This window comes from Neolamprologus brichardi, chromosome 4 (assembly GCF_056152115.1).
Source record: "Neolamprologus brichardi isolate AB-2024 chromosome 4, ASM5615211v1, whole genome shotgun sequence".
NCBI classification, from domain to species: domain Eukaryota; kingdom Metazoa; phylum Chordata; class Actinopteri; order Cichliformes; family Cichlidae; genus Neolamprologus; species Neolamprologus brichardi.
Genome location: NC_142107.1, coordinates 22231802 through 22257544, shown reverse-complemented (window position 1 = coordinate 22257544; position 25743 = coordinate 22231802). Strand labels below are relative to the sequence as shown.

General features: G+C 40.7%; 1 protein-coding gene across 1 annotated transcript; it reads right to left on the bottom strand.

Annotated features, from left to right (window-relative positions):
• Positions 1 to 1145: 1145 nt before the first annotated feature.
• On the bottom strand, positions 1146 to 5705 carry LOC148103040 (GRB2-related adapter protein 2-like). Its single transcript, XM_087840374.1, has 5 exons — positions 5619 to 5705; positions 3671 to 3762; positions 3228 to 3347; positions 2313 to 2505; positions 1146 to 1325 (listed from the first exon to the last, which is right to left on the bottom strand). Exons 1-5 carry the CDS (start codon positions 5694 to 5696, stop codon positions 1146 to 1148), a joined length of 663 nt encoding a protein of 220 aa, XP_087696500.1. The 5' UTR covers positions 5697 to 5705.
• Positions 5706 to 25743: the final 20038 nt, after the last annotated feature.

Sequence of the window (25743 nt, the reverse complement as noted above, 5' to 3'; positions counted from 1 at the left end):
GTCTTGCCCAAGGACACAACGACCGAGACTGTCCGAGCCGGGGCTCGAACCGGCAACCTTCGGATTACAAGGCAAACTCCCAACTCTTGAGCCACGATCGCCCCATGTAAATGCCCCCCCGCCCTTTGCTGATTTTAAAGTGACTTTGATGTATGTCAGATGGGTTCTTTTGTTTGTCCACACTTCACCTCAACAACACTTTTATAAAATTGCTCTTGCTGAGTTTGTGTTTTTGGTATAATCTTGCCAACAAAAAAATATATATATATATATAAAAAAAAATAAAGCAACATTAAATTGCTTATCTGCTAGAAAACTAAACAGAAACAAGCAGCAAGCCCGGCTCCTGCACCTACATCTGTAAACTTCAGCTCCTTAACCGAGTCAGTCAGAGAATATTATTTTCTGTGGTGCCTGGGACATGATTGGTTGCAGATACATTACTCTCTCTTTATCCACTCGATGTGTTTGAAAGACGAGGCCATTGTTCAGTGAAGGAGAGGCTTGGACCTATAAATACAGGGCTGTTACATCATCACTTAACAAGCACATTGTAACCTTTGTGTTTTTGTTTCCACCATGAAAACATGGATGGGGCAGAAGAAAGAATACAGCCAGAGGGTTTTGTTTTTCCCCCAAACACAGGTGTTGCCTCCTGGTGGCCATTAGAAAGAATGCAGCTTTAGAAATTCACTTTTCAGACCACCAACCATTTCCATCTTCAATGTACAGTCTATCAGCTAGATACAACTAAAGAAGTCAGAGGAAATAAGTAACAGGGGATATCACAGGATCGATTTGACAGGAAGCAACTTTGTAATAAGAAAAGTGAAAAAATTCTCCCCTCATAATGAGTTCAGATGTAATCTTGGTCATAAAATGTTTTATTTAAAAAGGTAAAAAAAATGTGTGTGTGGGGCATACATCCATGTGTTAAAACATGAGCAGCCATTCATCGTTAGTCTGCTCGTTTGTAGATAAAAAGCTGCACTGACTCACTCCTCTGGTTGAAGGCTGATGTGCAGCATATCATCTAAAAGCCTGCTTTTCATTAAGGTTTAGAAACTCTTAATCGAGGGTAGGTGCACCTGCAGGCCGAGTCCGAATGTAAGCAGATGTAGTAAAAGCATCAGTGGTGGATTTCCTCACAGTGGTCTCGTGGCATTTACAGGAAACAGTCCAATAATTCCTTTCAGCTTCCCTTTCCACCAAAAAGGATCAGACATATCCAGCACCTCAATGACGTCTCCTGGAGAGAAACCAAGCTCGTCGTCTTGTATAGCAGGGAAGTCGCACACCGCCATCACTCGAAAACAAGACGTAGTCTGTGGGAGGAAAAACAAACACTAATCAATACCTGACAGGCAACTGATGAATGAAGCCCTTTCAAATGTAGCCTTAGGAATCAAATGTTTCCAATGCGACCGATTTTCACAATGAAATGGTCAAGAAGGAAGAAAATCTTAAAACTTAACCAAAATAACTGATCTGGTTCCTGTATTATCACCAAAAGACATTAAACAGGTACAAGCACCATTTATATTTACACATTTTCAAATGAGTTGGAAAAGAATGGACCAAAACAACAACTGTTACAAATGAAGATGCAGATGAGAGTCAGCCAGTTGTGTAGGCTACGCCGTATGCTGCGCTGCTTATTGCACAAGTACAAATTTAAATTTGATACCCAGACTTTTCAAAAGTAGAATGGGAGGCACAGCCTTCAGGTAGCATACATAGCACACATTTCATTGTTATGCAGATGATACTCCGCTCTGTCAATCCATGAAGCCAGATGATACACAACAAATAGTTAAACTGCAGAAATGTCTTAGAGACAAAGGTTATTGTACTCAGTCCTGAAACCTCACATACAAGGTCTTGAATAATCAGGCCCCATCTTATCTTAAAGACCTTATAGTACAGTATCACCCCATTAGAGCTCTTTACTGTCCCACTGCAGGTTTACTTGTGGTTCATAGGATATTTAAAAGTTGAATGAGAGGCAGAGCCTTCAGCTTTCAGACCCCTCTCTGCTGGAACCAGCTCCCAGAAGCTTTCCTTCTTGATGAGGCTTGCACAGTTTAGGCTGGATGAGGTCATCCCGATCAGCCCTTCTGTGCTGTATCTACACTTCGATGGTGTTCCACATGTTTAAAGTTGTAATGTTTGCTGGTGTGGTCACCTTATCAAAAATATCTAATTAATCAAAAGGCAAGCTAACCGAGTTTGAAAGTGCACGGACTCTCTCGTCCTCCCAGGTTAATTCCATAAAGTGTCTGAGGTTTTCAATAAAAGCAATCATGTCTTACTGGCTGAGCATCGGAGGGGCCGCCTTGGTCCAGGATCCCGTTGACGTTGAGGTAGATTATCCTGCTTTTGGAGATTGAGTTGGTTTTGTAGAAGTCCACCAGTTTGTTCAGGGAGGTGAATTTTTCCCTCCACAGGAAGTAATGGCCTCTCTTGTCCCTCAGCAATCTGTAATGCATCATGCCCTGCTCATACCTGAGAACAGATTTAAGAGTCAGAATAACTTTACTATAAATCACTCACACCAAGTTTATTATACTTAACTGAAACTAGGTTTGAAATAACGTTGAGTGACAGAAACGCGAATAAAAATGATGCTAGTAAAATGCTAAGAGGAAAAGAACACAGGAAATGGCTCATTGGGGCTTGGGCGAATGTTTGACATTTGACTGCAAAACCTCTTTAGAACTGAAACAAACAAAAATGTCTTTGAAGTGAAAATAAAAAATTATTGAGAATTTATGAACGTTAAGTCTGTCTCACAACATTAAAAACACATTTCATAATTATACATCCTTATTAGAGAGTTCTGGCTGGACACTGAATGGAAGTCAATTTTTGTGTGTGCAGACGTGAGATTTTTTGCCAGTTTATCAAAGTTAATCACCATATTATATGAACCAGATTGCACACAACGGCCAATTTGACCCCATTCAATTGCAGACTAATAGCAGACTGACTCAGTTTTATTTCCATTTTAACACCGTCTTGACGTATCAGAAATGAATTTGAAGATGGAAACTGCGAGTGGCAGTTCATAGCAAACAGAATCATTTTCTTTATTACCACCATTTCCCCCAGTGTGACCTTATCATAAACGCCTAATGAACTTTCTTATTTCTCCCTTTTAAGGCAATAAAAAGGTCTAAATGATCAGGTACAATGTAATGTGTGTAATACTTAGCTGGGAGACTCACTTGACAGAAATGCAGAAGTTTCCTGGGCTGGTCCGACACCCTCGGATCACAAACTCTCCCACGTGTTTGTTCATCAGGAACTCCACTGCCTCTCCACGAGTGGCATCCTCCTGAAACCATCTGCAGAAACAGGTCCTGTGATGCAAACATGCAAGTACACACACCTACCAGCCAGTGTTGTAAAAGCAAAACTATCCTGCCTTTAGGCCTTTCCTGTACGATTTTAACATCTAAATTTAGGCTTTTTAAGACCTTAAATGAAATTCTAAGCTCAAAAGTGTGAAAAGAGACTTTTCAGGTACATTCCTGTTACTGAAGGAAAATGTGCAGCTGACTTTTGGGCATCTTCTTCATTCCTGCTTCGTAGTCATTTTAAATGGTTTGCACACAGAATGAAAAGGATTTCTGCTTTTGCAGCAGATTATTGTTCATCTGTTTCTTACCTTGGAAAATGAATGTCAAGGAAGTTACGTGGCACAAGCCCCTCCTCTCCATTCATCTCTGCTTTACACCAGATGTTGTCATAACGTATAATCTGTCCAGATGCGAAAAGATAAAACTTCATACAGGAGTATCAGATTTCTTATTTATATTGGACTGCATCGCATTTTAACCTCCCGTCCATCAACCCACATATTGAGACAACATCCCAGACAGTTTTTAAATTTAACACAGTCGGACATCTGTGGGAGGGACGTCCGATTGCTGTGATGAAAGCAGGGAAAGCGGTTATTATCATCGGTTGCAATAAAGGGGAAATTGTGAGTCACAAGCTAAGCAGAACAGAACATGATGAAAAATAACACAGGAAAAGAAACAAAACCAGTTTAGACTGAGCAGCTGGGACAGACTGGAGGTATCCTGTAGAAATGAAAGTCACCTGAACTCTCTTTATTGGCCAGCAGGTGGTGATTGCCATGGTTTCAAACATGCAACATACATCGACTGTATATAAAAGATGGGAGGAATGCAGAGTTAGAATTTAAGGCCTCTTTTCCACTAGCACCTACTCAACTTGGCATTTGGTCATTTTCCATTACAGCTAAATTACCACCTCTGTGTTGGTGGTGTTGTTATAGCAACCCGGCTCAAAATTCCCATGACATCATGTGACACGAACAACATAGTAACTGAGGGAATGCGTACCATGTGATGGTGTACCTGTTGACTGTGTGCAACCATTTTCATTGCCAGGTTTCAAAAGTATGGATGGATATCAGGATGGATGGGGTTTCAAAAGTCGTGAATGAGGCGCTCTCATGGCTAATCCAGTGATGTCACTCTCTGACCAATCAGTGGCATGCAGTTTGCTGACGGCACATTTTCAGCTCAACTCACTTGGAACCCTGGCTGAGTAGGTAGTTTTAAAAAATAAGAATACTACCAGCTAGGGATGCACCGATACCGATACTGGTATCGGGTATCGGGGCCGATACTGTAAAATGTGTGTGTACTCATACTAGTAAAAGTTAACCGATACCATGAACCGATACTAAATTATTTCATTAATCAGAGGGTGGCTTGTCATTTCTGTTGTAGTTTTTTAGATTGGCCACTAGGGGGGCAATTATTATTTTATTTATTTTATAATTTTTTATATTTTATTATTTATTTAATAATAATTATTTTGTTTGTTTACAATATGGACACTCTGCAATAATTTAAAAGTTTATTTTATTCTCAAACCTAATTTGTATTTATTTTATTCCAAACAGAAGTGTTTATTTATTATTCTGAAAGCTCGAGACAGTGCCAATAGTTCAGTGATATTTTGTTAAATTACAATGTGGAGACTCTGCAATAATTTAACAGAAGCGCTTATTTTTCCACTTGAAATTTTTTTGTGGTCATTTTTATTAAGATTTTATTTTTTATCGGCAGGGAATATAATAAAACCTGTCTTCCAATTCATTGTATTTGTGTGTGTGTGTGTGGTAGAAGTATCGTACTCTGTATCGGCAAGTACTCAGATCCAAGTATCGGTATCGTATCGGTTTGAAAAAATTGGTATCGTTGCATCCCTACTACCAGCTGATGAAAACCCCTAAAAAAAACAACGAGTCGTACATACTGACCAGTGGTTGTTCTTAGTCACTGGGTGGAATTGGTCACAAAGAGGTATAGAGCTCTTCACTGAGTTGCTTTGGTTGCTAGCAGGTTGTTGTAGTAACCCACAGGTTTGCACCTCCATTGCAACTTACCTGCAAATACTCACCAACTACTCATGAAGCAGCTGTGAAACTGAAGAGTGCCACACAAACTGGTAAAGGAGAGAGTTTGCCTTCAAAGTAAAAGCTGCGCCTGTTAAATGGGTTGCTTGTAGTGCCTAGGCACAACCTTTACTATGAAGACATGAAAACTGTGTACAGCTGAGTAAAGTTACGCACTGACCTTGACTATGTCGCCCTGTTTGAAGCCCAGCTCGTCATCTGTTACTGCACTAAAGTCAAACTTTCCTCTGGCTTCCATTGGGAGGGGCTCAAGCGTCTGAAAGGTTTAGAAGACTGCGAACAGAAGAAGCGGCTCAATAAGAGAAAGGTCTCCGGTAAACAGTCCTCGTTAAAAGCCCAGCTGCATTTCTTTATATTGTCTTCAAAGCACTCAGACTTTCTTATAACTTTTAAAGCGGTCTTGAGCAATAGGTTCTTCAGGCTTTCTGAAGGTTTTTCAAAGTTTGTCTTTTGACATTGGCTGCTTTTACACTCACTTCCAGTCCTTTCTTTTACTAGCTTCAATGGAAAGTTTTATAGTTTGCTTAGCCACTTAATGCTAACCCTATGAATCATTTAAGTATAAAAAGCCTCCTAACTCAAGAGGTTAGCCAGTGTCGTGTCTATAACTAACAGAAAACCTAGCAAGGAACCAATTTCAAATTACATCTTTAGGAACTTTGTTACCAGCAGCCTGTCTGAAAAGCACAATTTGTTCCCATTTCTTTAGCTGATCTATTAACACAGTTTGACAGGCATAAAATTATATTTTCACACCTGGCTCTCCCTTTGCTTTCTTCCCCCTTATCCCCCAACCGGTTGAGGCAGATCGCTGCCCTTCCATGAGCCTGGTTCTGCCAGAGGTTTCTTCCCGTTTTAATTTCTCATTGCCACATGGAGCTTAGAGTCATTTAATTGTTGGCTTTTGTCTCTCAATTCTTTGAATTGAACAAGTGATTCCTAAAAGCATATCTCAGCATTGTGTGCAGTGTGGCCACTTTATAATACCAGCTGGGATCAGCATGACAGTGATCACAAATACACCACTAATGTGGTAAAAGCACACTCTGATAGAGGAACAAACTCAGTCATGGCCTCCACAGACCTCAACATCATTGACAGAGACCAGAAGAAAAGGCAGAAACACCCAAAGAAGAGCTTTGAATGTCCTTCAAGAAGCCCGGAGAACTACACATGAAAAAGAAATTACCAGAAGGCGGCCCAACAGAGTTCAGGCCGCGCTGAAGAACAATGGTGGTCAAACCAACCAAAATGTATAAACTGGTTTTGCTTTATATACTGTATGTTCACATATGTTTCCACCCATTTCCCATTAATCCATGTCTGGGAGACCTGCTGTAAATAATTAAGATATTTGAATGGAAAAATGCAAATGAAAATCATTGATTAGAGGATGGCATGGTGGTCAGCACAAGGTAGAAAAGTCTGTTATTAGAGGAAAATCTCCAATGAAAACCTCAAAAAACAAACAAATTAAAAAAACATATCATAGCTTTTAAATTCAGTAATTTGCAGAGTTGTAAAATGCTCTTCATACTCCTTAAACTTAAACTTTTTTTTTTCCAGCTGTTGCTGCTTTTTCATTAAGGTTTAGAGGTAAAATGGGGGCTCATTAACCCAAACCAGTGGGCAGATTGATTTAAAAACCCAAGAACATGAGTGGACAAACTTAGTTGGGAGCTTAAAATAAAAATGACAGTTAAAGGAAAAATACCACAGCTCAAACAGTCCGCATGAAAAATCAGTTAAACAGACAAAAGTCACTGACTGTCATGGCGGCAGCCACACATGGTCACCTACCTGCACAGGTTCATTTCATTTGCAGCCACTCAAAGTCAAACTTTTACCATCATGCTTTTAACCTGTTTAGATGAGGCACATGCTTTCAGCCTGCAGGGTTACACAGAAATTATTACATTCTTTGTTTCTGTGAGTTACCAGCGATCTGTGAGGTCATGGTAGGGATAAAGACCTTTGCAGGTGGCATGAAAGGGCGTGGCTGCTTCTTCTCCTCCTCCTTCTCTTCCTTTTGGCAGTTAGGTGTATCACTACCACCTGCTTGTGGGGAGTGTGGGTGCAGAGGATGAGAGGTACCTGAAGTATATGTATAAGGAAGGCTGCAGGATCAGTTAAGTAGGTTTCTTATGTTTGTTTGGTAACATTGTGTTTCATATAACTGAACCACATCCCCCTTTATTCATTTAATTCATTTTTTGTTTGCTTTTCATTTTTAGCTGCTGTAATGAAAGAATTTTACAACCTTCGGATGAAAAAAGGATATTTTTTGTTCATTGAACATCAGGCTGTAAACCTACATCTGACCTCTGAAGATGCTGCTATGATAAAATTATGCTTCGTATTAAATTATGGACATTATCATAGCAAAAAACAAAAAAAGTCATAAATAACATCTGCTGTCTATTGTAAAGTGACTATTTGGACTATTCACCCACAGCCCAAGTCTCATCGCTCAGCAGCCTCAGACTGGATTTAGATGTTTTTTCTGAAGCTTCTGTTTAAATAATGTTGAAAGGACCCGAATGAAGAAAAACAGGAAGTATAGAGCAGTGTAAGTTTTGCTGACCAATCATTTTTGTTGTAGTTTTCATCAATGGCTTTTTTTTTTGCTGACGAAAACAAGACGATAACTAAAAAATGTTCTGACACTTCAGTCAGCGAATAAGAATGAGATGAAAATATTTTATAGGGTGGTATAGAAAGGTGATTTGGAAGTAATCCAATCAGGAGTAAGCTCCTTGTGCAGTAAGGTTAGAAACTGTATAACTAGCTTCCTGTTTCTCATAAAGAATAGACACTTGGACATATTTTGCATTTAATGTTGTGCAAGATGCTTTCAGGGGAAGCCTCCCAAGTACAGACATATACACACTATATTTGAAATACCTTTAGATGTAGTTGACGAAATCTAAAAACATTTAGATGTCTAGATGATTGAAACTAAATGGTAAATGGCCTGTATTTGTATAGCGCTTTACAAGTCCCTAAGGACCCCAAAGCGCTTTACATCCAGTCATCCACCCATTCACACACAGGTGATGGCAGCTACATTGTAGCCACAGCCACCCTGGGGCGCACTGACAGAGGCGAGGCTGCCGGACACTGGCGCCACCGGGCCCTCTGACCACCACCAGTAGGCAACGGGTGAAGTGTCTTGCCCAAGGACACAACGACCGAGACTGTCCAAGCCGGGGCTCGAACTGGCAACCTTCCAATTACAAGGTGACCTCCCAACTCTTGAGCCACGATCGCCACCATGAAACAAAATGTTTGAGTTAAAGAGACGGAAATCAAAACAGTTTAATTCAACATTAGTTTAGAACCACCAGTCAAATCTGAGAAAACTTCAGTTTTACAACTTCAACCCAAAAATAACTGAACTGTTTTCATTCCTCCCCTACTCACTTGTAGAATATTGCAGCTTCAGATCTTTTTAGTAGCACATTGACCTAATGTCTAAAGGTTTTAGACTCCTTTAGAGGAAAAGATAACCCGAGTGTTGCAAATGGCACTGACAGGCAAACTTATTGGAAGCAACTACTAAAGCATTACTTTTAGGTTTAAGACTGTCACGACAGCTCACAAAACTACACTAGTGGTGGGGCTGTGCGTTAGCCTTACATATGTGCACTCAGCTTTGACTTCCAGCCTCATTGCTTACAGTGGAAATTTAGGCACTCTTGCACCATATTAAAACCCTTTTGAGTTGCAGGTTGAGGCAGTTTAGTTTTCCCAAGTTCACTACAACTGTTGGTTTAAAGTGAATGCAATTCTCCATCATTAAAGGTTGTCATAGAGAGACTGAGATCCCCTTATTAAAGAAGAGCAGCAGAAAACTGACAAAGCAAACCCTGGTGGGAGGAGACCAGTTAAGTTTAAGTTTCACCAACAGGTAACAGACCCAGCTCTGACATGCATCTATGTAATTGAGCCACAAGTTCTAGAAGTTGAGCTGGACTGATTTGCGATCTTTGTTTTAGAACCAGTCACCTTAGTAAACTCCAGGAATCACAAGCAGATTAGGTGTAAAATTTATTAGTCAAACACATGGACAGTCCATTTCATCCGCAATATGGCCACAAATGATTCCACAAGCTTTGGGACAGGTCTGGCATTTCTAGCATGGTCTCTTTCTGGAGCCATCGAAGCAGTTTTAAAGCCGCTGGTATCTCAGTTACATACAAAGTGTCTTGTAGCAGCAGAGTAACACCAACCACGGAGGAATCTGGAGTTCCTCATGCCAGCCAAGGAGGGGTCTGGAGAGCCAAATCCTAAGGATTTGGTTAAGTGCCTAAATCCTAACCAAAGAGGAATAAGAGCCTAATCCTAATCAAAGAGGACTCGGTAAGTGCGTTTGTTCGATAAAGAGTCTAGACTAACCCAACCTAGAGCGATATGTAGTGCTAAAAAAATAAAATTTGTATAAAAATATCCTAACCAAAGAGGAATAAGAGCCTAATCCTAACCTAAGAGGACTCGGTAAGTGCATGAAACCAACCACGGAGTAGTTGGAGAGTACTAAGTGCTATACTTCGAGCTCCAAACCTCGTCTCCTGGCTGAGGAAGGCACTTTAAGTTACCGATACCAGAAAACACCTTGTATGTAACACGCGATCATCTGATAAAACGCCATGACGGCACCCTGAATGATAACATGGCGGTTCCTGTGTGGGAGGTTCAGGAAGCGCCCATCTCTGCTCCTTTGTAGATAGAAGCTGCACTGACCCAGCCTCCTGGGGAAGTCTGACATTCAGTGCAGACAATAGCCATTTGAGAGCCAGTGGACTTTGAGTTGTATGTGCAGGTCTTGTTAAAGCATCACCGGGGCCTTGTCCTGCTTTAAGCTACCTTGATGTGCTAGTCCATCGCCTGCACCATGGACGCCATCTATGGGAAGAAACCAGTGTGATGTATCAAACTAGGATCTGTTAAACCATTGAGGCTTTAGTTTTTAAACTCACTTGACAAATGCAGAAGTTTCCAGTGAAGTTCCAGCATCCTCAGAGCAAACTCTCCCATGTTTGGTCTTCAGGAGCTCCTCTGCAGCGCTGCAACTGCTGTTCTGTGAACCACCTGAACACAATCACAAGCCTCAGCCTCTAACAAACCACAGTTTACAGCCAGTACATTTCTACTTTATAATCAGCATTTAGCCTCTTACGCTGGAGTCTGCATTTCACTGTAGTAGAAATCTTTCTCGTCTTTTCGTCCATTTTACACCAACCGTCTTCAGGGCTTGGAGTCTGTAGAGAAGCACAAAGAGTCAGAGATAAAACAGCAGCTAGTCCCCAATTTATATACTCATATTCAGTACCTCACCCTCTTTGAAGCTGAGCTCATCATTTACAGTGTAAAACCAGGTCCCCCTCTGGTTTTATCTGCGAGCCAATCAAGCATCAGAAAGGTTAAAGACGGCGACGAGAAGAGATGCCATCAGGGAGAGAATCCTCCATGAAGTGCTTCACCTGCAGGGATAAAAGAGTCAGATATGACTGTTCATAACTTACAGGTATAGCCACACAAGCCAACGAGAACAAATTAAGCCCAACACATCATCTACCCACACAGATGCACTTCATTTGCAATCAGACACTTAAGCAGTTAGAAAATTTGACTTTTAGTGAGCCCACCTCCCAAAAAACACATTTACAGATTCACACAAACAACTCACTTTTTAAAAACTTACCACAGCGTTTGCAGAAGTGGCTGGAGGTGCAGACTCTCCCAAACGGCACAAAGGGAACACCTGTGAGTTACCTGAGACCCCTTAAATCCTGAAGCCACCTTATTGGGTCAAACCATCTGCTGCATGTCATGGGGGTGATTTGGGGTTTAGTTTGCGTCATTGTCTATTTAGTCATGATCTTTTTTAGTGTGTTTACCCCTTGTGTGTTACTTGGTCTAGCCAAACAATTATAAAGCAGGTGTGCTGATTGGAAACACGACCTTTTCCATACCAGCTGGTGGCGCTAATGCACTATTTTGTTATTTGCCAGTCGCCAACAAAAATAATTTCTTACGTCCACTTTGTAAACTTATAAATATCGATGTAAAGTATTATAAAATTACCTCACAAGAGCAGATATCCCACATTTAATATATTTTCCCTACAATTTAACCAGTGAACTGGATAGGGAAAAAAAAACTAGTCATTTACTGAGCAGGATGAGTCTGCCTTCCTCAGCACAGGTGCATAAATTACACTGACAATGTAGACGTCTGAAAAACTCACAAAAACTCACAAATCAAATATGATACAGGGTTATGAGCTGTAAACATATATCTGATGGTTTTGGAAATGTTTGGGTAGAGAATGGGACGTATCACCTGTACTTTACTTCGAATCACTTCTACATATCCAAATCTGGCTGTTGCTGTTTAGTAAAAGCTGCTCTCAGCGACCAGTCTGCAGCCTTTTTTGTCCTTTTTGGTTAACTCAGTGTGCCAAGTGCTGTTTTCTGGCACCAAACTAGAGGATTTTGTGTTATTCAAGGTGAAACTCTGCACACGTCGCCCTCTCTGTGCCACGTCAGCCTGCCGTCATGTGCGTTTGCCAAGGCCAGCTTTGATATTTTCCTCCAGTGAAGTTCAGCAGAAACAGAAACTTAGATGTTTATTAATTTATCTGCTTGATTAGTGGACTGCTCACCGCTCTGCGGGAGCTGCTGCACTTCAAGCCTCAGTAAACAAACAGCTAATCCATCTCTGTAAGTGAAATTTAGTTATACTGAATTTGTGAGGCCAGAAAAATACTGCCATTAGTCTCACTGTCAGGAATAATTCAGCCTTTTATTGTGGTCCTGCTGCTCAGCTGCTGCTGGCACTAATTCATGCCCGAGCATAATGGACTCATGAAATACACCGGATGCTTCCAGAGACAGCAAACAACAGGAAGGCATTTCCATCAATTTACATTACTGGCAAAAAGGCTCAAAGACGGTCTGACATGAGGTTTTAATTTACCTGCAGATTATTCTGGGTAAAAGATAAAAGAAACGGGGATGACATGACTCGAGGAGACTCTATCAGAGGCAAAGCTGAGATGGTTTAGTGGATATATGGGAAAAAGAGAAGAAGGAGCTGCCAGGCAGCTGGAAATGAGGAAGACTCAGAGAAGACTTATGGAAGGAGTTAAGGAGGACATGCAGAGGATTGGTGTGACAGAGGATGATGCTGCGATAGGGTGAGATGGAAGTGACCCCTAAGGACTCAAGGGTTTTTATTATCATTGCCGCACATCCGGCACTTAAACCTCGGTGAAGACCAACAATAACACACATCAGGAACAACATAAATACGAAAACAAGAACAATATTTACAGTGTAGTATTAAAAAATGAACAATTACAATTATAAATAAGAAATATGAGCATCTGAAAAAAGGAGATTTGTAGATGTTTTCAAGCAGAATCCTACGGAGCCCCGTAGGGGACATGGGATTAAAAAAAATTAAGACGGACTTTTGCGAGATCTCGCAAAACTAACTCGGGATCTCGCCGCATTCTTTCCGTTAGCTCGAAGCTAACGGGAGGTCGAGACCTACTACAGCCAGGAGGAACACCGCTTCCCGGCACATCGTGCCTCGACCTCCCGGTCGGCTTCGAGCCGGCTTCCGAAGAATGCGGCTAAAACGTTTGCGAGATCTCGCAAAAGTCCGTCTTAATATTTTTTTTCTCCCATGTCCCCTGCGGGGCTCCGTAGAATCCTCCTCCTGATAAATGAAGCCAAAAACTGCAGTTCCTCTAATGGCCACTGGAGGCAGACTCCAAAACCGAATGCATTTCCTTATTTTTTTTTCTCTTTAATTTTATAAAAAGAGGTACTGAATACAGAATAAAGCTCTTTAAATGATAGTGTACAAAATAAACAGATCATAACCGATACAAACATGACATTAAAAAAAGATGCGCGAGTTACAGTGACATTAAATAAAGACATTAAAAACAATGCCCATTTTTAAAGCTTTATTTCTATGCAAAGAGCAGCTTGTAGCCACATGTTGTGTTTCCCTCATGAAAACTTGCATTTACTGATGTGGAATTTCACAAGGAGTAAAATCAAATTAATGAGGTCAGTCTCTTTAGTCTTTCTCGCTAAAGGCAGTACAACCAAATAAGATGCTTTTATGGAAAATTACACTGGTACCTGTGTTGCCCATTTTAGGCTTTTATTTAAGCCAAACTAATAATCATAAAAAGTTGTGGAGCTATTTCTGTACTCTAGTACAAGGACACAAATGAGGAAACTCAGTATCCACATTTAAATTCAGTTAAAATTCACATACGTGTCCTTAAGCACTAAAAGAACATGATATCGATACAGAGGAATCATGCGTGACAATGAAAAAGACCCAGAAACAGCCACGCAAACAAACCACATGTTGTAAAATGAGGTGATAGAGAAGACTTGGGATAAGGAGCGTGGTTGTGTTGGATACAGGAAGTCTGGGGGATGACATCAGCAATCATTGGCCAGCTCAAAAGTCCAGCCACGGACGGACAGGAAGACGACCGTCAGACCGAAGGGGAATACAAACGAGTCTCAGAGGAGAAAACGGGAAGCAACAACACTCAGCAGAGTTATGATTGTTTTCATGCTCACATGTTAAATTTAGTCCAGTTAGAACCATTTCAGACCATAGTTTAAGAATTTAAACTGACAGTTTCAGCTAGTATGAAGATCTAAACCCTTGTGGCTTCAATTCAGTTCAGTTTCTCTAATCAGCATGGAGATGACTTCATTTGAATCTTTAATTAATCCATCAAGGAGAAGAGGGAAAAGAAAACTGTGTCACAGCATGAAATTAGTATTAATAACAGGCGAAAATGAGCAGAAAAGAAGGAAGCAGAGTTATGTAAAAATATGCAAGCAATAATTTCATAATATGTTGAGTAAGAGTGTATTGCATAAAAAAGTAGGCTAATAGATTAAAGCGTCATTAGGATGAAAAAACAAGAGCAAAGCAGGAGAAGAAGTTTCGTAAATGTGTTACTGTTAATGTGAAACAGATGATATGATGTCAGATGTCATGAAAATAAATAAACATGCACACATATGTAAAGATCACTGTCTGCAGATCAACACACAGTGTAAGAGCACACCTGTTCTCTGTGTCCTCTGACATCATCGCCCCTCCATCACCTTCACCTTGCACGGTTTGCAGCACGTGGACCCGCAGCTCTTTTCCAAATACGTCACCGCTCTGCCGGCACAAACCTCGGCTCTTTTGCTGAATCAGACACTTGGCCAGATCCGGATGAGACATGTCGAGGAGATCCCATCCATCATCTGGATCTCAGTGATCCTGAGATCCAGATGATGGATGGCAGCTGTGGTGGATCTACAGGTCGCAGAATACGCCACGGCCAGGTGACTACAGCTAAGGGAGCGTAACGGTGTGAAGTTATTGTTATTGATATGTTTGCAGTTTATGTTGTCACATTGAAATGACTCTGGGAAAATTTTATTTATTCATTTTTATACATATTTTTCTCCTTTCTATCATTACTTTTACTCTTTCGTACTTTATGAGGACTTTTTTATGCAAGAAAACTACATCAGCGATGGATAAACTGAAACCTCAGATGCAGAAAGTTTATTTTAAGTGTATTAAAACATTATTTATTAAGGCATTAGGGCTGGCTGGCCAAACCGAGTCAGCTTGTGCTTCGGAGAGTCTTTCAGAGGTAACAGCTGATCAGGGAGAAGTGAGGATGTGAAGCTGAGTGGGTGGAGGTTAGAGGAGGAGGTCGAGGCAGCCTTATAATTTAAATCTTTGCATCTATTTTAAACTTCCACATTAATCCATGATGTGCAGCTTCCTCAGTGAGTTTCCAGTGAATGATCAGGAAGCTCAGATGAGAGTTTTGTGCTTGTCCAGCGTGACGTCCTGACAGAGAGAGAATCACAGAAGAAAGTAGAGCACAAACCTCTCCAACGAGACCTGCAGAGAGTGCTTTTACAAAACGATGTGGACATTTAAAAAAAAGCTGAGAAGCTGTGACTCATTTCTAACATTTCCACTGATGTTTCTCTGCTGCTGGTTCTGAATATTCATGATCAAACTTCTTATACAACAAAAACAGAGCTGCTTCAAGTCTGAGCGGCCGAGATATCACATCGTCTGCAAGAAATAATTCAGCACCTCAAGTCCTCCGCTCTCAATCTACTTATACTATTACTGCGTTTAACAACCTTTTACTCTGTAATTTTACAAGTAAAGTTTTATGTTTGATATTTCAGTTTTAAAATACAAAGTTTAAAGTAAAGTTTTCAGTAAATTACTGGCATACTGACACCAGCAACCATAATTTTTTGTCAGATATTCTTGTAATTCTTTAAAGCGGTCTTGAGCAATAATTCTCCAAAGTTTTGGAGGGTGAGGATGGGCCACCAGCCAATCACAGGGCCAGTAAGTCCACTCCATCCATCTGACTATTTTCAGGAATGTTTTTTTTTTTTGTTTAAGCCACTTAACTGTATCTGTAGACACTTTGTTCCAGCCTGTCACAGAAACACATCCTTTGTTCCCAATTTCTTAGTTGAATCTATGAAAAATGCCAAATATAACACAGTTTGACAGACATAAAATAGTATTTCTGCTCCAACAGCCAAAAACTTGGCATATCGCAGCATTTGTCTGAGCAAACTGGACAAGTGAAGGACAAAAGAAGAAAAAGTATCAGGCCTAAAAAAAAAATATCTACAGTAGATGGAAAGTATCTGAAAGTCATGTCCATAAGAGACTGGGAAAAATCCTGCAAGGGGCCTGAGAGATGCACCCGACCCTTCAGCTGGTCCAGCTGTTCACTGAAGCGTCATCACAAATACTCTCAGTGAAAGGGCAGCTCATTTTGAATGAGGGGTGAAGGCTGAGGTTAACTGAATTACAAGAGAACGTGATTACAAATCAACTAGGGGAACTATTCCTGAAGACTGCTTACAGAAATAAAGTTCAGACGGTGTTTACAGAATAAAGGCGGTCATATCAAATATTGACAAACTCTGTTGTTGCTTTATATGCTGTATCTCCACGTATGCTTGCACCTGTTTCTCATTATCCCAGCTAAGTATAAAAACATCATTGGCAGCTCAAGACTTTTGCACAGCACTGTGTTTCATATTTGTATTTATGTCTTTTCCACCACTGCTAATGCAGATTGACTGAAATATCACAAAACACTTGTTCACTAAACAGGAAATAAATGTTCAATAGTGTCTAAGAAAATCTGTATATTATATAAACTCCTCAAATATGATGGTTCGTAGATACTTTACTGAAAATCTCCTGATATTTCTGCACTTATTTAATAACTTTACATTTGCATTAAAACAAATAATTTGTATTTAATGTGTCATTAAAAGTTCTGGTTTCATTGGCGAAATTTAAATGTTTGAATAAAAGATGAAAACTAAACATTTTCGTTACAGAAATGAAAACTGTCACAGATTATTACTGACACCTAGTGGACAAAGAAGAGACAGCAGGACCTTCATCCACTGTTTTTACTTCTCACTTTAGCTAAACTGAACAAAACCAACCTCAGCCTGCTGTTAATCCTCTGAGAGGGAAGAAAGACTTTCTTTTGTACTGGAGCAGCCAGCCATGCCTGAAACTGGTCAGCATGGAAACCAGTAAACAAAGTGACAAACAGGAAGAAGCTCTGATCACTGACTAGCTGTGAGTCACATTCAGGGTAAGTCTGTTCCTCTCTGATGCTGAACTGATAAAATGTTTAGGGGGGAGATTTATCAGCGAGTGAGAAAAACAAGCAGTGTTTATGTGTCTTTGTAGCGCTGGTTACAGATGAAAAGCCATTAAACAAAGAAGAAAAACGACCATAGGGCAGAATAAAGACACAAACATGCGGATTTAGAAAATCTTAGCCTATAAACTGCGTCCATCCCGGTACCAACAGGTGATTTTACAAGTTTGCACCTTAAAGGGAGCAGTCCTACATGTTTAGTGCCTTAATATAACTGCAGGAAAGATGAATATAAATTTGTGTCATGGAGTTTAGACAGTAACAGTAACACAGGTCTGGTATTTCATTTCCAGTCTCTCTGGCAAAATTACTTAAAATACAAATTAATCCACACAGGCGCAAAAGTTTGGACCCATCCCTTTCACAACACTGATGCATAAGACAGACGTCACAGTTTTAGCTAAAATAAAATGATAATTCACTTTGAAATCCAGAAGAAAAAGCACAAATATGTACATTTGATTGCATGGGAAGCTTCAGAAACCTTTCGAAACTGTTACTGTAACTCTTTTTTACTGTGTCAGGTGATTTACACAGTTTAACCTTAACACATGAACTCTTTAATTAACTTTATGGGTTATATAAAAGTATTTATTCAACTGTTAAAAAGTGATGCATTTATTGTAAAATTAAACTTATTTTAGTAGTGACTGTTCTTGTGGGTTTTAATAAATTACACAAATAATTATCATATAAATAAATGGTTGTTTAACTTGTCAATATCAGAATAACCTGCTTCCAGGTCTTACTGAGCCCAGCAGAGGGCGCTATAGGCTCACGTATACTTCATAGTCACTCAGCGCGTCAGATTTTTTATGGTGCCAAACACTACAGGCTGCACACAAACACTCCTGCGGTGGATTTCCAGCAGTGACTGTGAGTTTAAGCTAAAATAAAGTGAGTAAAATCAGTTTTTGTCCACCTGAGAAACTGTGAGAGGATTTTGAGGCTCGCAGGATCTCAGCCGGAGTCCAAACTGCAGATTTGACCTTTAAGCGGGATTACTCTCTCCTCAGGTCGTACAGCGCTTACAGGTCACAGCTCTCTGACATGTTCGTGTAGACAGTTTTATCATTAACTGGCAGCTTTTTTACTCAATACTCAAACGTCGTAGTTATTTATATTAAATTGAGTTTCATAAAAATGTTCTGTTCTGTATCTGCTGGGAATTATTTTGATTTTTTTAAATAAACCTTTGCAATGGTTGTTTTTTTCCTTCTATTTTTGAGAGTTAGTTAAATAATTAAACTATAAAAGTACTTCAAATTCATCCTGCAAGAGCACTTACATGATTAGAGTTACTGCAGTAAAAAGTTACTCGTCCACTGTGACTGTGGGTCACATGATAAACCAGAAGGGTCTCCAGGTGATTGATGTTAGTTCACATGCACACATTTGTATTCAGTGTTCAGACATTTCATTTAGATTTTATTTTGAAAAAGTATTTACATTAATTTTATGTCTGGAACAAACTGTGATTTAACATTTTGAGGCCAAACAATATAAACGATGAACGATACGCTTTGTTCTTTAACATGATGGGTTTTGGCCCAAACTGCATAAAGGGGACAAACGTTTTCGGTCTAACAGGTCGACCCTCTGTGGTTCTCATTTCCCACAGTGGTGTTTGGTGAAACTAAATTCATCAGGTATCAGTCCATAATGAAAAATCCTCTGAGTCCTGCACAGCAGACGGAGCTCTGCAACATCACGACTGTCATATAATTTTATATTGTTTCTTCTTAGTATCATCCATCCATTTTCTTCACTCCTTATCCAGTTATTCAGGGTGCTGGAGGCTATCCAGGTGGGCCAGAGTTGGTGTACAGCCAAGACAGGTTGGCAATTCATTACAGGACCGGTTTTATACTAGCATAACCAGAGCATTATCATTCCCAACGTGGCTTTGTGGCTTTCTAGGGGTGGGGAAAAAATCGATACTATGTAGTATCGTGATATTTTGTTTGCTAATAATGTATGGATACAGGGACAGCAGAAATCGATATTTTGTTACAAAAAAGGTTTTTGTGCTCTGACTTCAGAGCATGTTGATCCTTTTTCTGAGCAAGAATCCTGACATTCCTTCACTGTACAAATGTGTTTAACTTTTTTTTGGCCGATATAAACATGACAGTTTACTTATTTTAATTTAAGACATGTTTTATTTTAATTAAGTTTAAAACTTTTTTATTTCATGTAAAATTATATTTTGTTTTAATTTACTTTCAAATTCTTCAGTTGCTGAAGGGGCTGCATAGTTTTCATAAACTGCATAGTTCAGAATAGCTATAATTGTACCAGATGGTTGATTCAGTTAAGTTGGACTAGACTGTAATACAAACCGCTCAGTTTGTCAACAATAAAACTGAAATGAGAGAAAGACTGAGTGTGAGACTTTGATATTAGAGAAAATGAATATTGATAAAATTTACCTTTATGTACAGAATCTGAATATCGCAAAATATTTTTAAAAATTGCAATAATATCGTATCGTGGGATGTATGGTGATTCCCACCTCTATGGCTTTCTATTCCAGCCCTAACCTTAATCATAATCTTAACACATTTATAGATTCATGCAAACCCGCTCTCGTGCCTCCGAACGTGTAACATACCGATGATTTGTCACCATTGTTGGTATGTTACGTGTTGGGATGAGGACATGTTGACATAACGTACTAAAATATGTGGCTATGTAAGTGGTTGTGCAGCAGAGCCGACACATAGCTCTGCACTGTCATCTACATATTGGAGCTGTCACGAACTGTGGAACAACTATTCTGTACGCCGCTCGTGCTGTTGTTTGTCAGTTAGCCAACACCATCAAGGAAAAGAGGGCATACCATATAAAGATGTTCTGTTATGCCGAGAACATGAGAAATGTTTTCAGCTTTTACATTTTCAGTTTTCTTTTTAACAGAAAAGAATCCCACCTATGCACAGCTCCTTTTTTCCGTGGAGGACTGAACACGTCTGGTAAAGTTGCATAACCAATATATGTTGCTCAGGTGCCAAATTACTTCAGGATTTTCTGTCTCACAGGTGGCTGTGAGTCAGATTCTCCCTGTTGACTTTAATACTGTAAACAGCTGCAGACTTGCAGGGAATAACAGACCAATCATGGCCTGATGTTAACTGATAAAACTGTTCTTATACAGATCCTAACATTCAGGTGTTATTCACAGATTTCAGGTTTACACAGCACTGGGGTTGGGTCAGGAAGTAAAGCTAAAACTCTGCCAAATCAAACATCCAGAGCTCCCCGATGGTGCTGCTTTGGAGCATAAATCCTGGGCTGCCCCTGAGGGCAGATAAAGCTCTTAAAGCTTAAAGCTATTAAAGTCAAAATGCAATGTTTGTTCAAAGAGTGAAGTATAAACATTAAGACAGAAGCTCGGTTTCTGTCTGATTAAACCTTCTGCGTTTCGATTTTTGATAGTTTCATGTCAGCTGCTTTGAGCGTTTTGCCCATAGCGTCATCACGGCTGCGCTAATACATAACTTTGTGCAGAAGCGAATGAATGTGTTCCTGAATTTGTCTTAATGACAGCCCTCACATACCAAGAGCGCGCCAGAGAGGCTGGTTGAACCTGAAATGCACTTTGAAGCAATCCGAGGCATAAATATGAATGAGACCAGCAGGATTTTTATGGGACGGGAGATCAAAGACTCAACATGTGTCACATTTTCCTCAAAGGAAGCTGTGAAAAAACAGAAAATAAAATAAGCTCTTCATTCACAGACGATTCAGTGTTTCATGTTGACCCTCGGAGGGATTTCAGTATATTAACATAACATAAAAAAGATGGTGCAGACTTATCAGGCAGAGTCGTATCATCAGCGTTCGAACTGTATCACCACCTATTTTTTATCAGAGGAGAGGAGGAGCTCGTTAACTTGTTTCACAGGGGGATTCAGGGGCATCTATAAGTATGAAACAAGTTCAAGTCCATCCATCCATCCATCCATCTTCATCCGCTTTATCCGAGGCCGGGTCGTGGGGGCAGCAGCCTAAGCAAAGAGGCCCAGACCTCCCTCTCCCCAGCCACCTCCTCCAGCTTATCCGGGGGAACACCAAGGCGTTCCCAGGCCAGCCGAGAGATATAATCTCTCCAGCGTGTCCTGGGTCTGCCCCGGGGCCTCCTCCCGGTGGGACATGCCTGGAACACCTCACCCATGAGGCGCCCAGGAGACCACCTCAGCTGGCTCCTTTCGATGTGGAGCAGCAGCGGCTCTACTTTGAGCCCCTCCCGAATGGCCGAACTTCTCACCCTATCTCTAAGGGAGAGGCCAGCCACCCTTCGGAGGAAGCTCATTTCTGCCGCTGGGTTTGGAGTTTTGTTGCTGTTCCTTTTTTTTCTTTGCCTTTTTTGTAAAAGCGAAGCTCTCAATTTACCGGTCGATCTACGTCCCTACCCTCACCTATGGCCACGAGCTGTGGGTAGTGACCGAAAGAACGAAATCGCGGATACAAGCTCAAGTCCACTATGTTTAATCAAAATCTTAAGATTGGACTAAAGAGTCGGGAAACTACCGAGATCGTTTTGTTCTAAACCTCAGCAAACTGTGAGTGAAAACTAAACTTAAAAGTTAAAAAGTACACAAGAAAAGTTGAACCCCAGTTTCCTGGATAAAAATCATGTGGATTATGTCTCCTACAAACAAAACAAAACACAAAACCTTTTGGGACATTTGAAGAAAGATAACTTTGTGTCCTTCACCACATCTTTTACAAAACCTTTAGAAGATGTTTAAATGTGGATCTTTCTACAAAAGAAGTGGAAGCTCCAGGAAGGTGGCAGTGGGTTGTGGATCAGGCTTGTTCTGGTGGACTGGATTAGGGCAGCACTTTGGGTTTGTTGGGTTTTTGCTCTGTGGAGAGGGAGGCTGCTGCTGTTGGGGAGCATCATTGGCACTGGGGGTGTGATTGGTCTAGAACACAGGTGTCGAACTCCAGGCCTTGAGGGCCGGTGTCCTGCAGGTTTTAGATGTGTCCTTGATCCAACACAGCTGATTTAAATGGCTAAATTACCTCCTCAACATGTCTTGAAGTTCTCCAGAGGCCTGGTAATAAACAGATCACTTGATTCAGGTGTGTTGACCCAGGGTGAGATCTAAAACCTGCAGGACACCGGCCGTCGAGGCCTGGAGTTCGACACCCCTGGTCTAGAACAAGGCAGAGGACTGGTTTCTAACATGATGTGGAGCGTTGTTCACTTCAGTACTGTTGTGGTCTTTTTGATGTATGTTACAACACTCACACTAACTCTTTTCCTCCAAATAACGAGTACCAGGACTTGACTCCACGGAGTGAATACATCAAAACCTTCAGTAAGTGTGTAATTTCAGCGTGGTGATGGTGAAGTGTCTGAGTTTAATAACAAACTGGTCACACTGAGATCTTCCTGGCTGTCCAGGTCATATACCTTCGTCTCCAGACAGGATTTCCTGTCTGTATCTGAGGGAGGGGCTTGATATCTGGATTCAGGAGGTCCCAGCCCTGTGACTGGCACTGACCGGTACTGGGAGTGAGGAAGCTGGAGACAGCAGACTGGTCACCGTAGCTTTGTTTCCTGCCTTCATTGTTTAAGATGAGCAGGAAGGATGAGCCATCACGAAACCATCTTGGCTATCCTTTTTATTCTGTCACTCTGCTGCTGTGATGTGTCATGTGGGGCTGAGCAGGAATAACCATTTAACAGCACAGTAAATCAGGCTTTCTGCAGAGCATTAAGCTTTTTGGGGCGTGTTTCCAGTCACTGATGAGCGAATAAAGCTCATTTGGACTCTGTGTCATCATGTTTGGGTTTGTTTGTCACGGGGAAAGGCTGAAAGAATACCAGTGACGTAAGCTGTCGTCCCTGGAAAGAATGGAAAAAATATAAATTCAGAAACTCACCTGAATTCTGATTTTTACAAGAAGTGGTAGAAGTACAGTGTTTTCTCTGAACGTCATGGATAACTAACAGGAACACCGGGATATTCCGTCACTAATAATTCACCAGAAGTGGATTCTTTCATGCTCACACTTCAGGGCTGATGAAAGAGTAACATCTGTAAATGTAAAGACTCAAGTTTTGCCAGCCTGTTTGTTGCCCTGCATGCCGTATTTGTTACTTTATATTTTCATAATCATCCTCAGTTAGAAACAAACTGTTCTTCCAATTTCGTTTCTTATAGAATCCATAGCATTCTTAAAAGTTCTCCAGTCCACCTTAAATTATGTTGTAGACCTTTATTATACTGATACTTTGAACTGTCCAACATCTGCTCTTTCACAGTGACAGGAAACACCGAGCTGAGCTCAGAGAGCAGCTTTCTTCATATAACCACAACATGAAGAAGGGAAAGCAGCAGCACGTGAGACGCACCAAAAATCAGCATAAAAAGTTAAAAAATGTAAGAAACCTTCCAACATCACAAAGTTTCACTCTCAAACAGAGCATCCAAGATAAAGAAGAAACAGAAGGCTTTGAAAAATGTGTCTGAAGATGCAGGATTACTCTGAATGTTACGTGAGTCGTGTGTTTCTGGGAAAAAGATGAAGCTCTAGGAAGTACGGTGTTAACCGCCCCTGGTTTGTTGGGTGTAAACAGATTTGCTTGTGATTCTTAACACTTTGAGAACATTTCTACTCTATAAGTAGATCAATGCCGTGTTTGCACAGAAAATATTGAGCTATCATGTAGCTTTGTTTAGCACAAAGATGGACTTTCCCAGTGGATGGCATGTAGAGGCAGCATTTTGGGGGGAGGGATGCTGTTGGGGTGGATGGTGGGTCTGTAAAGCCTGCAAGTGTCACATTACAGCGAGTTTAAAATTGAGATGGTGGTCTGTTTGGTTAAATGTGGGGCAGTTTGATCGACTTCAGGAGATAAGGTGGTCTCTGAATGTAAATTAAATTGCTTCTCACATGAATTTCTTTCTCTCGATTAAACCAAAGGACAGTCTTCTTCCTGAAACATAACCAAACACTACCAGGAGCAAACCATGTCTGGGAAACTGAGTCTTTAAGAGTCAGACTTACAAAAAAACTCCGATTAAAAAACATGAAAGAGAAAAAAGCTGCAAACATGCTGAAATCTTCACATATTTATTGATAATAAATGGGTGAAATTGTGGAAGTTCTGCCTCTTTTAGCGCTGCAAATAAACATGTTGCACACATGCATTCTTCACACAGATTTTTCTCATTTTATTTTGTATCATTTATGTTTTCATTGTGTCTCATCTCTAAAGTTTATGGTTGTACTGATTTTACTGTAACGTGGTATTTCCTGTGGTTAAAGATTTCCGTGAACGCAAACAAGCGGGAGTCTGAGAGCTTCCCGGACGAGTTGATCGGGTGGTTTTCTGATCATCAGCAGGAGATCGATCAGCTGTTCATCCGCGGTGACGTAGACAGAAGTGAATCAGTCAGCCTGAAGGACTTTGAGCTGGGTAATCCATCACCCCTGACCTGAATAATCCGGGATTTTCTTTGCCAGGATGGGAGAAGGCTCTCGGATTTTTTAACATTCAGCTTCTTTGAGCGTCACGTAAAGATAATCGCAGAAGAGAAGGAGATATGAGTCAGTACTAAATGCCACGGTGTCATTGTGCTGAAGTATTTATGGAGGGTACTGTGAATCAGCCTCTTGGTAATGTCAGCGGAGCCTCATTTCCTCTCATCCCCCCCCCCTCACAGATAAGAGTAGCTGGCTCTGGGAAACAAAACCAGGACAATGTTCCTTTTGTGAGTCTGACTTCAGACACACTGAGTAAACTTCCAAAGAGATTACGGCGCAGACCTGCAGCATAACACCGCAGCTATGACTCTGACTGGGAAGACCTACAGCACAGAATCACTGCTGTAGGTCTTAATAATCAATAAATTACTTTTACGGCACATCCAATGAATGTGATCATTTATAGCTTCATTTCCAGGTTTATAGATCATACACGATTCACAGAGAGAGACCTCAGGTTATCTCATCTTCTGAACAAAACTGTCTCTGCGTCTTTAACACGTCTCTCCATAAAAGCGTTTTTTTATTGGCCAGCATCTGGAAGCTTCGTGAGGGGCACTCGTGAGCTGCAGGAGAAAAGAGGGAATCACATTTTAAACATTAAAGCCTGCAGGGATTGCACGTCCTCATGTTAATGTTATTTGACACTTTGTTCACATTCTACATCAGCTTTTTATAAGCAAATAAGGAAAACGTTTGCAATTATTATTATTTTACTCTATTAATGTCACCATTTTATACTTTAGGTAACATTTTCCTTAGTTTTTAACCGTTTTAAGACATTTTCATGTCCTAAAGATAATTACTCGCATGTGGGCAAAATATGGTTTGTGCACCACGTGAATCCGGCCTTTGAAGCCCTTAAAGGAAAACTAAACAACCATCTAAATCTCGGTGCAGATGAGTAAAGGCTGTGCTGTTATTAAACTGGATTTCAGAGGAGGGCGTTCCACTTACACGTGCACGCTCTCTCTGTTTTTACTGTGCTGCAGGTTTG

What these genes read in the sequence shown, in the direction of transcription:
- LOC148103040 (XM_087840374.1), bottom strand. Translation starts at nt 5,696, where the DNA reads ATGGAAGCCAGAGGAAAGTTTGACTTTAGTGCAGTAACAGATGACGAG. An exon ending in AACAGGGCGACATAGTCAAG is followed by an intron (nt 3,763 to 5,618) that starts GTCAGTGCGTAA and finishes GCATCTGGACAG; the next exon opens with ATTATACGTTATGACAACAT. An exon ending in CTTGACATTCATTTTCCAAG is followed by an intron (nt 3,348 to 3,670) that starts GTAAGAAACAGA and finishes CTGTTTCTGCAG; the next exon opens with ATGGTTTCAGGAGGATGCCA.